This window comes from Nycticebus coucang, chromosome 23, assembly GCF_027406575.1.
Source record: "Nycticebus coucang isolate mNycCou1 chromosome 23, mNycCou1.pri, whole genome shotgun sequence".
Lineage (NCBI taxonomy): Eukaryota > Metazoa > Chordata > Mammalia > Primates > Lorisidae > Nycticebus > Nycticebus coucang.
The window spans coordinates 24,623,935-24,637,266 of NC_069802.1; the positions used below are offsets into that span (position 1 = coordinate 24,623,935).

General features: G+C 40.3%; 1 protein-coding gene across 1 annotated transcript in view; it reads right to left on the minus strand.

Annotated features, from left to right (window-relative positions):
* Positions 1-7,622: 7,622 nt before the first annotated feature.
* RBPJ (recombination signal binding protein for immunoglobulin kappa J region) overlaps positions 7,623-13,332 on the minus strand; it is a 93,674-nt gene continuing 87,964 nt past the window's right edge. Inside the window, exons 11-13 of the mRNA XM_053577516.1 lie at positions 12,782-12,937; positions 12,070-12,173; positions 7,623-11,788 (exon numbers count right to left, since the gene is read on the minus strand). Of these exons, the coding sequence (XP_053433491.1) occupies positions 11,473-11,788; positions 12,070-12,173; positions 12,782-12,937 (576 nt within the window). The 3' untranslated portion in view covers positions 7,623-11,472. The remainder of the gene's footprint in view (positions 11,789-12,069; positions 12,174-12,781; positions 12,938-13,332) is intronic.

Sequence of the window (13,332 nt, forward strand, 5' to 3'; positions counted from 1 at the left end):
GGCCTCTGGGTCCTTCCTGCACTCCACACAACCATCACCAATACAGCCAACAGCGAGGCATCAGAGATAGTCATGTGTTAACCCACATGGAGAAAGAGTAACCTCCCTGGACTCAAGTCATCCAGTTCAGAAGCAGTTTCTGACATTTCTAAAGTAAAGGTGAAGCCCAGAGTCCAGTACACATCTGGACCTGCTCAGGGATCTGTTTCTTTTCCTGTCCTCTCTCTCCATGGTGCTGGCTTCCTTTGCTAATGTAGGAGCAAAACTTGGCAGTTTTGCCTGAAGAGAGGCTCTCCTGTGCTAGGCTGGGTTTGACTAGTTGAGGCCCTTGGTGTCTCCAACCTCATTCAGCTTGGGGCTCTCTCTGTAAAAATGAAAATGTAATGGGGGCAAGACATGACTGCAAGAGGGACTTTACCTAACAATTGCAATCAGTGTAACTGGCTTATTGTACCCTCAATGAATCCCCAACAATTAAAAAAAAAAAAAAAAAAAAAAAGAAAGAAAGGGGATTTCGAAGAAAAAAAAAAAATGAAAATGTATAATGTACAGTTGGAGCGACACAGATATCCTGTCTTGCTGCTTCTGGGCTCCGGAGTAAGTTTCACAACGCATTGTTTTCTCATCTGTAAAATGGAAACACTCACGTCTCAAGACTGTTTGCAGGATTAATGATGAGACATGTAGAACCCTGCCTAGTCTCTAGGTCACAAGAGATACATATTATTATGTACATATTATCTCTCGTGACCTAGAGGAACCTCCGTCTTTTGTCATCCATATGTCAATCGGGATGTTGGGTCAGCGAGTGAAAAAAAAATTCACTTAAGGTGGAATATTCACAAAAACGTGGCATAGTAAATGTTCTATTTTCACATAAACATATACATTATATTAATTTGATCTTTTGATATAGGGGCCAAGACTTTTCCTTTAAGAACATGCCATGAATTCACATTGCCTGTCACTTTTTCACCTCAAATCCCTGACTTCTGGTTTGGGTTTATTTCCAGTCACTGGCAAAGTTAGGAAGTTCAGAGAAGGGTGGCCACGAGGAAGAATGTGGCCAGCAGGGATGAGTGAAGGTGACAAAGACGCCCTCTTGGACCAGACTCCAGCGGGGCTCCTAGGGGCCCTTTCTCCATGAGGCCTCACCCCTGGCCCACAAAAACTTGAACAAACACAGTTTCTAACTGTTCATGACCACACCCCTTGTGTTACCAGCCACTGTTAACCTGAGCGGCCATTTCCCACAGAGCGCTGCTCACTAAGAAGGCCAGATGCGCCTACGTGCCCACACCTGGAGATTATGTTTATTCACTTGCACAAGCTACTGTCATAGGTAAGTTAGGGAGCTAGATTCCATGGTACTGGTCAGGGACACAGGGCACTCTGTGCACCCAATGAAGTGTTGACTAACTATAGATTTAATAGAATAAAAGATATAACCAGTTTAAGATAGGAAGATACTGCGTAGCCTTATGTAGCCTACAGGAGGAATCTCACACAGACTGTGATGAGTAATAACATTGCTCATGTTTTACTTTTACTGTGAAAATAGAAAGTAACAAAGGGAAAGAGGAGGGGAGAAGAGTTCTTTGAGAAGATATCCTTGCTGTTGTCCAGAATTGCTGGCTTTTCTGAAAATGAAAATAAAACTGTTGATCTCCCATCACTTCTCTGTTGATAGGCTTGGGTGACAGGGTAGGTGGGCTCCTCGGTCCCGCAGCACCAGCATGTGTGCACCTCCCTAAAAGAGCCTGCCTGAGAAAACTCAAAACTGCCAAAAGGACTTAGCGATTGTTTCAGCCAACACTTTTTTTTTTTTAATTTTTTTTTTATTGTTGGGGATTCATTGAGGGTACAATAAGCCAGGTTACACTGATTGCAATTGTTAGGTAAAGTCTCTCTTGCAATCATGTCTTGCCCCCATAAGGTGTGACACACACCAAGGCCCCACCCCCCCCATAACCTTAATTGTCATTAATTGTCCTCTAAAATAGGGCCCCCGTCTCCCGGTCTGTCAAGCACCAGTTTGAAAACCCCCTGGGTTTCACATGGACAAATCCCATCCTCTACTCTTGCATACTTTTGGGAAAAAAATGAGAGCCAAAAAGGAAAATTCTCTGAAAATGGCATAAAAAGTTAGAAGAGATGGGAAACAGATGATAAAAGATAACAAAATTAAAGAATTAATCTGGGGCGGTAAGTTCATCTGAGTGGTAAGAATTCTGAAAAGAAAAATTGGAGACAATGGAAAGGAAGATGCTTTCAAAGAAATAACACAAGAAAACGCCAGTCAAGTTCACAAGTATCCATTTTGAAGGAGCCCAGTGTATGTCCACCAGGTTTTGGGCGGGGGGGGGGGGGAAGCATGTACAGGAACACACATATTATCAGTGTGAAATTTTAGATGCCAGGAATTTTTTGTTAAATCCTAAAATCCTGTGGGAAACAAACAAACACATGAACAATTAGAATGAAACAACCACAATGTAAGACAACACATCTACGGGGAAAAGCCCACAGAAAAAACAGCAATCTAGAAGGAAGCTTTCTAAGGCGGGATAAAAGAATTGAATGATTATCTGACATGTCCAGGCATTTGTAAAATAACTATGATGGGTATTTAACTAAATATAAGCTCCTTGAGGACAGGGACTTTAATTTATTCACTGCTGATCTCCAATGCCAAGAACAGGGCCTGGCAGATAGTGGAAACTTGAACTTGTGATGGAGATAGAGTAGGTACACAGGAAACTGGGAAAAGGATGCACTTTTAAACTCCAGGAAAAACAAACAGTTGTACAAAAAAGGAAACATAATTATAGTATACTATTATTGTGTATGCTCAAGAGTCAATAAAATATAATAATATAAGCAATAATCAGTGAAGTAAATGAAAATTGACGTAGAGCTACAGGTGTAGCTGTAGAAGAGGGAGAAAGAGAGGAATGGGAACAAGGGTGTAGGCAAGGAAAACCCTCATCTCCCATAGCAGTAAGGTAGACAGAAGTGTGTGCACAGAGAGAAACACCAAAAAGATAACCGAGTTGAAATTACTTAGGCTTGGTGCCCGTAGCTCAGTGGTTAGGGCACCAGCCACATACACTGGGGCTGGTGGGTTTGAATCCTGCCCAGGCCTGCTAAACAACAACTACTACAACCAAAAAATAGCCAGGCATTGTGGCAGGTGCCTATAGTCCCAGCGACTCGGGAGGCTGAGGCAAGAGCATTGCTTGGACCCGAGAGTTTAAGGTTGCTGTGAGCTGTGATGCTACAGCACTCTACTGAGGGCAACACAGTGAGACTCTTGTCTCAAAAAAAGAAAAAAGAAAAGAAATAAAAGTGGAGGAAGACTCTGATTTAACTGTGCTAGAAATATTGGATTAAACTAAAGAAACAAATTCTTGGGAGGCGCCTGTCAAGGAGTAGGGCACCGGTCCCATATGCCGGAGGTGGCAGGTTCAAACCCAGCTCCGGCCAAAAACCACACACACAAAAAAGAAACAAATTCTCATGCACAGTGGTCATATGTAAGGAGCATCTTGGTCATTTTTTTATAGTTTCCCCGGGCCCCCCAAATACCCAATAGTGTGCGTGTGTGGTGTTTTCCCACGGTCTCCTCATGAAAGAGGGGAGAGCACAGCTCAGGATTCTTCCAACAATATGTCTTCCGCCCTCCTCATTTGGAGGCTCTCTCCATTTTGCTCCTGCTTCATCCCCTGGAAGGCATTTGTGTATATATGGGTTTCATTTAGATCTCAAATCAGTGTGGGGAAGAAAACGTGACCTTCCCAGATCCAGGCCACAAGAGAAGCCGGGCCTTTTGCATGGGGAGTCAGGGGCTGGCCCAGCTCTGAGCACCATCTCTACGAATCTCAGGCAGACACCTGAGTTTTGGGATGATTCAGTCTCTCTGACCGTGCAGAACTACTTGCTCTCTTGAGGGAAACCAATGAAAACTGAGGTGTGTCTTCCGGCAAACCAGAGGTTTTTAAAGCTCAGGAGTTTTCCAGTGTTCCTCTGAATTTTGGGTACAGCCATTTCAACTTGAATGCTAAAAGGCTCTGGGGTTTCTGACGCATTGCTAAGCCACGCTGGCCTCTGCGTCCCGACGGTGACTGCACACGGACACTGCAGCTTCTCTGTGATTTGGTGGATAGGCCTCTCCAAGTGTAAAGAGAAATGTTAGCTCCATGCTTAAAAAATAGGCTAATTCTAAAATTACATTAATGAGTCATTTGGGAAACAATAACATTAATTAAAATTACTTTTATGGAGTCAACAAGTTCTTTATTCTTTTCACTGATCATGCTCATTTCTGTCTGTAGATGGATGTACTAGCCCCTTGCTACTCAAAGTGAGATCCCTGGACCGGCAGCACTGTCAGTGTCACCTGAGAGACATAAATTACTGAAGTTAGAAGATGGAAATGGTTTTTTACCTTCCGAGTGCTGTGCAGCTCAGCACATTATGTGTGAAGAGTTGGCGGGGATTTCTAAGAACATTAGCACAGAGGTCAGGGCACTAAAATAGAAAAACACAGACCCTGGAGAGCACTTCTGAGCTTACGAAGCTTTTTTAATCCATAATCATACTTGGGTTATTCGACTTCTCTAGACCTTTTCCTCACTTGTAAAATGTGATGGTTGAAGGCTAGTCTCTATAAAGTCCCTGAAGACATGACCTGTCACAGAGCCACTCCCTAGTAACCCCGAGTCCCTAGCTCCTCTGACAGTTGGTGACAGGGAAGCCTGCTGTGGCACCAAGGAGGTGACTTTGACCACCTGGGTCCAAATCTGAGTCCCAGCTCAGCTAAATTTAACTTAAGACTTTGGGCAAGTTTCCTTGAATGTCCTGAGTCTGCCTCCTCATCTCTAAAATAGGCACATTAGCTCATAGGATTGTAGTGAGGATTAAATAAGGGCCACGGAAAAAATTTGTAAGTACTCATCAAAGTGACAACTCCCTCCATCTTGCCTCTCCCCTTGATCCTCAGCCCAAGTTCACTTAACATCTCAGCTAACTCTTGAGAAACCCCAACTAGGATTTGGAATGTAGGAAACGCCAGTACTGTCGTACAGACAACTCACCATTTAAACTGTGTCTGGAAGACTGTCAGGAACAGCTCAACGTCACAATGTCCGGAGAGGCAGGTCTTTAGGAAGCAATTAAATGAGTTTAAATGAGTCAGAAGGGAGGAGTCCTAATCCAGTAAGACTGTGACCTTCGAAGAAAAGAGCTCCTTCCCTCTGCCACATGACGGCCCAGTGAGGTGGGCACACCAGGAAGACAGCCTTCACCTGACTGTGCTGGCACCATGATCTTGATTTCCAACCTCCAGAGCTGTGAGGAAACCCGTGGTTTGTGTATGTGCGTGTGTGTACATTAACCATCCAGTCAAGGGTACTTGTTATGGCAGCTGGGGAGTGACTAATATGAGTCCACAGAGGGAGTTTTCCGGAAAGGGCCATACTATAAGTTGAGTTCAAAGCCTGGAAGGTTAGTGGACATTTAAAATTGCCTAGCTGTGTTTTAACCTATTCCAATCTTCTGACACAAGACGGTAAACGTCAGGGAAGGATGGTCTTCACACTTTCAAGCTGATATCTGCATATGCCAGTACCCTTTAGCTGATGTTGCTTCCCAAAGACCACCCCACCTGCACCCTTGGACCCTACAGCCGCTGGGTGTGTTCTCAGCTCCTAACTCTCAGGACCATCAACCCCAGGATTCCAATTCCATCGAGTATACTGAGTGTCTTACTGTCTTTGAAGTCACAATTTTTCCCTAAAACTTTTCATATTATCCCCTAAATACTTGAACACCACATTAAAAACTTAGTTGTGAATGTATTAAGGAGCAGGAAAAAAGCCAGAACCACAGGCTTTCAGTTGTACAATGATGAAAAACAAAGGAGAGAGCAGCCTTGCAGGGAGAAAATGTTCCAGAAAAAATGAAAAGCTGTCAAAGTCAGCTTAAGTCAAAGTCAGCTCCACCAAAGGAATGACCCAAGGACACTTCTGAAGTCTTCTATATGATGAAGATGAGGTGGTTCTGGATCGACAGTTTGGATTTAAGTAAACACCAGCACCCCTACTCTGTCAGGCACCAGCAGAAATTACCAAACAGGTAAAAGAGCAAGAAATGACATTACATTCTCTGCACTGAACCACAGGACAGCGGGCCTGAAGGAGACAAAAGGCAGGGCCTGCAGTCCTGATGCTGGAAAGAACTGGGCACACATACCCCTCATACTAACCTTTCCAATTGTTCTTCTTAGAATACCACATTTTAAAATACCACCTCATCACAGCAAAACATTCTGTAAATTCTAACAGTTACAAGATAACCTAATTTCATTTAATATGACCATTTCTTACATTTAAAGCCCACAGAATATTTTCTGCATTTTCTACAAACCATGCTTAGTCAGGAGTTCTGCATATGTGAGCGTGAAGCTTCACACTCTCTGTTGAGCACCTGTGTGCCAGGCACAGAGCACCACGGGCTCGTTGTCTAGTAGGACCGGTCCCAGCTGCACTTGGGGCTTCTAGTTCCCTGTCTTGGCCTTATGCTTTAGGATCATAATCTCAGGCCAAGACCAAGGACCTCATTTGTACTTTGTATACAACAGCTTCATCTGTCTCCCTCAACTGTTTCCTAGTACAAAACATTTTCATAGAATTTCCCTTTTGGTGTACATCTTTCTAGATTTTTCTTTGTTTGGTGGTGGTGGTGGGGAGACATTCTGTGTGGTTGCTCACTTTACTGGATTTGGAATTGATATAGCTTACCTTCTGAATCATTGTAACTGGTAGCCATCTAGGGGTTTGATGACAAAAAAAGGCAATTTAAGGCATGTTTGCTGAAATCACTTAGCTTATATTCCCTCCTATGACTTGTAGGTTACATACACAATTCACACTTAGGAGCTAAGCTTATTACTTTGAATTCTAAAATCAAGTGATTATCAATCTTGCTCAAGCTGTAGAGGCCTCACAATTTGAATTCCAACTAAACTTTTTCTTTTTTTAACAATCACTATTTTTATAGCAGAATGTCTTTAACAAAATCCTCATTGTAACTTCACTTACATTCTTTCTTTGGGAGGCCAATAAGAACTGAACTTGCTATGATTTGAAATTTATATAACTTCCCCCTTCAAATTGGTTCATATTAAACAAAGAATACTCTGTCCTCACTTCTTAGGAACCTCCCCAACAGACACAAACCATTATGTGATTGATCTTTTGTATACCAGACCAAATAGCAACCTTATACTGGAAAAGCAGGCTACTGTTACTTAACACTCTCCAATTTTGGTGAGAACAGCTTTAAACCATCCTAAATTGGGAGATATACCACTTGAGTTACAAAACCCATTTCCCCATTAATATAAGAAAAGAAAATCAAAAAAACGTATCTCTCTTTAAAGCACTATATAGTTAAAAACACTGAAAATTAAATTTCCATAGCTATCACTTTGATGTAATAATGTACATGGCAAGGTAAGACTATAAGTACACAAAATGTAATATAGAATTTAATTTTATCTTTAAGAAGTATTCTGAAATCAAAGGCAATAATACATGCATCAGGCACATCCAACAGAAGACTTTACAATGGTTTACATTTCCTTTTTATTTATTCCTCGAAACTGCCCATATTGCAGGTTTTTCATGGATGAAATATGGAACTGAGCAGATTCTTTTTTTCTACAAAATTATGGTATAAACTTGCTCAATTTTCTATCTTATTGCTAATAAACCTTACAGGTGCACAGTTTGTAAGATAAACCCCTTAAGGACTGAATGCTTAGAGCATGCTGCAAGGTACAAGAAATAAGCTAAAAATGAGCATATAAACCTACATCTGGACCGACACAGCACTGAATGCTGGCAAACATTTACCACAACACAGGGGAAATTAATAAAAGGAGATACAGTTCAGTCCTGAAAGGGTTAAATAGAAACCCTAATATATTATTGTTTCTAACCATCCATCCCACATTACAGTGCTTGAAAACAAAGTCAAAAGTCTGGCACAGAAAATTACACACATTTGTTCAGTACTCATCAGAAACACAGCTGCTTTTGAAATCAAAGTAAATTAACTTGGTTAATAATCGAATAGCATTCTGTTTCAAAAAGGAACCCTCCCATCCCAACAGATTCTTCTGGTTAACATGACTAGTTAGGTTAGTTCTCAAAAACAGCTTTGGAGATTTTGTGAGGCCTGCGTAATAACCTGGATTCGTCCATCTAAGTTGGATTTAAAGCACAGATGGTATCAGTTTCATTAAAAACAAAAAAAAACTAACCAGTTATGATCAAAAGTAAGTCTGTGCAGTAAAAGTGACAAATATTTCACAAATTAACATATGAGGATGCCTTTAGTTACCACTGTTTGAGAAGAGTCAGCAAATGGTACACTCGTGTTTATCTCTAAAATCATTCAAAATATGAAGGGCATTTTACATGTGAAGCCTTTGGCTTGCCTTCCCAATCTATGTGATAAATTCGACAGAAGGAATAAAAACATATTGGATCAGAGGCTCAGCTTCTATGCATATTTTCTAGAAATTACATAGAATCATGAAAGCATGAAGATATACTTCTAAAACCGAATTTTAACAAATTAAATAGATTATAACTGAAGCATCATCACTGTAAAGAAGAGAGTTTCATAGGGTCCATGGCCAGCACCTCTAATAATGTCATCACTGAGGGAGGGACATTGTCTACTGCAACTAGAAACACGGTTCCTATAAATTACATACTGAAAATGATTCACAAATCCATGAAAAAGACTTTAAGCAGCTGACAAAAGAACTACTGATAAACCATAAGCTACAATCAACAAACCGCTTTCACTCTTTAGTCTGTGGTGAGAATGGCATACAACAGGTGGGGAAAATACCTGTAAGTACATTCTTGAAGTTTAAAAAAAAAAAACAAACATGAAAAGAGTTTATAGTCTGACATGTCAATTATCTTATTAAAAGAAACAAAGAACCAAAATAAGATATAAACATTAAAAAAGCAAAAGTTCATTTGAACAAAGCCATGAACTTGAAAAATTATTTTGAGCTACATGGCTGGGTAAGAAATAGTTTGTTTTTCAAAAGCATCTCATTTGTTATCAGTTAATTTAGTATGATTTCTTAACTAAATATCAAACCTAGGAAGTAGAGGAAACTTGTGGCCCCTTAAAAGGAAAGCAGCACTACAACCATCTCCACACTCTGAACAAAAGCACTGTGTACTGACTTCTGCGTGACTCAACAGAAAGAATAAATACTACTCAGAAAGAAGCCAGTTCGCAAGTAAGAGCCAGTGAATAGTTTACAACAAAGAAAGATAAGGCCACGATGAGTTCTGCCCTTGAAACAGATTTAAGGTGTGAGGCAGGATTAGTTTGTAAGAGGGAAGAGAGCAACGGGAGACTTGAAGAGGAGAGGATATAGAGTGAAACGCAGCTGGGGGCCTCCAAGGCCTGCAGGAAGAGAAAACCACAATAACTTGGATTTAGCCACCTACCATGCTTTACGGATGACTTTCCCCTTGAAATCTAAGGAGAAGGTATGAGGAAGAGTATTTACAATGGCATAGTCTTAGCAAAAGAGTGGGTGACAATGACAGCAAAGCTGGGGGGAGGGGGTGCTACTAATAACGGTTTTTAAAAAGTCTGTAGATGGAAATTTTTTCAAAATAGCCCAAGACATCAGAAAGACAATGTTCTGTATGAAAACGTAGGAAGTTACAGTTTTGTATTCATAAGGTACTGTGGCTCCTGTTTTATGGGACAGTAAAAGCTTACCACAATCTAGAGGTAGTTTTTACTCTATGAAAGATGATTGTATTACTAGACTGTGTCCTATAACATATACATGTGGTTCTTGTACTAAATGTAGCCCAATGAGTCTGCTGCAATTTCCAAGAAACCGAACAAAGGCATAACCAAAGTGCAGGAACAAAAGTAACAAAAAAACTGTTGAGATTAGTGTGCAAAACCAACACACAAACTTGAACACAACCAAATCTCAAATAAAAGGAAAAGGAACGTTTTCTGAATAAACCTGGAGATGCTCAGGACTGGAGAAAAAAAAACAAGAAAGAAAAAAAAGGCAGAGAAATCAATGGCAATATAAATTACATTTGCATTTTTATAATCTTACAACTACCTGCTTCTGTCTTCCAGCTATTTTAGTCGATCATCTAATAAAAGCATTTTATGTTTTTAGAGATTACAATGATGCTCTGGCCTAGGCTACCAAAAAAAAAAAGTAAAGATAATAAAAAATGCTTTTACTGAGATTTTCCCCATTCTCCCCTTAGGGCACTATCTACCAACTGGTAGCAAATCTTCTCATGATATTTTCTTGTCATTTCCCAACAAGGCAGAAAACACTCTGCTGAAATCACCGGGAACATTCCAAGTTCAAAATAAATTGTTTAACTTACACATAATACAAGTTATGTACAAGATTAGGAAGAGGGAAAGAAAACCTGAAGAAATCCTGGAACACACAGATGTATTTAAGGGAAACGGGGAGAGAACACTTCAAACACCAACATGTTCTGTGCCATTTACTCATCGATGACTAAATGGCCACAATGAAATCCATGTAAATGTCAGAACCTCTTGGATAACTACTATAAATACATTTAAAAAACAGAAGACACAGAAATGACTACCAACAGTGTCTGAGGATAGAGACTAAGTTAACGTACATTGCATGTATTGCAGGCAAGGCAGAGGCATTTTTTTTTAAAGCTTTTGCACAGACTTCATATAATCTTAAAAAAAAATATGTAGGCCTTTACAAGATTTTACTTGCTGAAATCAAACAATTTCGACTCATGAAAAGTTGTAAGATTTCAGCTTAAAAAAAAATTAGTTCCCGCCTTAGACCAAAAACCCTAGAAGAGTATGATATTTAGATTAAACAAGAATGGTCAGGCCTGGAAGCTGGATGTACTCTAGAGCAAAAGCTCACAGGTGGGAAGGGAAGAGAACAACCTATTTGGTAACAAGGTGTACTATATACCATGATATAAAAAAGGTCTGGTGAAAATGTACCTTTTACTAAAGCTTATACAGTTCCTTGGTCCATAAAAACTATGTTAGATTTGTATCTTCTAGTTTGCTTAACTTTTATTCCAGCCACATTATTTACTTCTTGCCCACTTAAACAAAAGCAAACAAAAATCAACCAACCAAACAAACAAAAGAACAGCTGAAAAACTTGATTTCCAATAGTTTGTAACTTTTGATGTTTTTGTGTTTTACTGTGGCTTCTGCATTTCAAATCAGCACTTGCAGGTAACGGGGCTGTGAATAGTAGTAACACCTGGTATGAAAAGTTTTCCCAAGAAACCACAAAAGAAGGTTCATTTTTTTCCCTCTTTTTTGTCAACTTTTTGCGCACTCAAGTCAGTTTAAGTCCTAGCAAAAAGACGGTAGTTAGGACACCACCGTTGCTGTCGAGGATGCGACACTGGTGGGATTTGTGCTGGCGTCTGTGTAGCTTCCTGCACTGTTTGTGTTCGACTCATTAGGGGGCACTTGGCTTGAGTTGGCTCGAAGGATTGCTCCTGCTGCACTGCAGTGGGGCCGCGGCCCTGGTTCCGGTGTGTAGGTAAAGGTAAGGCTGGTGGAATAAATGATTCCATCATTACGGACCAAAGTTACTGGAACCTGGACTGGCTGGCGAACCCATCTCCAACCTTCTCGGAATGCAGAAATGTCTGGGACGACACAGAGCATACTCTCTCCACATCTGAGGAGGAAACAGCAATCACTTAAAAGCCCTTTAAAAAAACGGAGGGTGGGGCCTTGGTGTGTGTCACACTTTATGGGGGCAAGACATGATTGCAAGAGGGACTTTACCTAACAATTGCAATCAGTGTAACTGGCTTATTGTACCCTCAATGAATCCCCAACAATAAAAAAAAAAAAAAAAAAAAAAAACTTGTTTAAAAAATGACAATTTCAGAAAACGATCTCAGGTTCCCATACCCCTTACAACCTCTGGATGATGTAAAAAGTTTTATCAAGTACCTGTACATAGTTTCAGCTTCTACATCCCCAAACCACACTCGTAAATTTGGAGTGAAATTCTGTCCCGTGAGTTCAAGCATTGCTACGTCTCCACCACCATTCAACTGCAATTCACAGAAAAATTACAACACTGAGAAAACTTTATTTTTCATGAAAGTACACAAATTATAGTCCCACTCAACCTTCTTTGTTAAAAAATGAGTAATTAAAATTTTCCTTTTAAATAGCATGGTTACAAAGCAAGCTAAAAACATTTTTTTTTTTTTTTTTTGAGACAGAGCCTCAAACTGTCACCCTGGGTAGAGTGCTGTGCCATCACAGCTCATAGCAACCTCCAACTCCTGGGCTTAAGCGATTCTCTTGCCTTAGCCTCCCAAGTAGCTGGGACTACAGGCGCCCGCCATAACACCCAGCCATTTTTTGGTTGTAGTTGTCGTTGTTTGGCGGGCCTGAGTTAGATTCTAACCTGCCAGCTCTTGTGTGTGGCTGACACCTTAGCCACTTGAGCTACCGGCGCCGAGCCTAAAAACATTTTAAGATAAATATAAGTTGATTTAAATTTAAATTTTCTTTCATAAGTTCCTATTTTTTGTATCTTACCAACAAATGATATATAACAAAACCCCAAATTCCCATGAAACAAAATTAGGCCAAGTCATAACTTAGAGCAGTTGCAAAGAGCTACAAGCCAACTGTGACTAAAGGGTCTCACCTGAAGACTCTCTACGACAGGCACAGGGGTGACAGGGGCCAAGACAGGACCCATCCCCTCATAAAACGTATACTCTGCCTTATCTGTACTAATGATTGTCCAGGAAGCGCCATCATTTATCATCTCTTTATTTGGTTCTTTCGGGCATGGAGTGGCCTTATGAAAAAAGAAATGGAGTTTTACATACTTTGTAGTACAAGAAAATTTTCCCAAAGTAACATTTAAATTAGAGTTAACAAGGACAGATTCAGTAAAAATTTATCAACTTCCTAAAGCATAGTACTTTGCCCATTCATAAATAAACACAAACAGAAGATTAATGTGGAGACCCCATAGACAACAGTTCTAGTCATAATACAAAATATTTCAGTGACATATCAAGTAATAATATCTTTTAGAATAACCATTAAGAGTACATCAATACTGGTATTGTTCATTAATATGTAAATGGCTATTTAAAACTCTTTAGAAACCCTGAGGAGAGGGAGAGGATGGGAGCCCTCTTGCTTAAAGTACAGCTAGTAGGTACACAATTTCAGCAAGAGGCAACC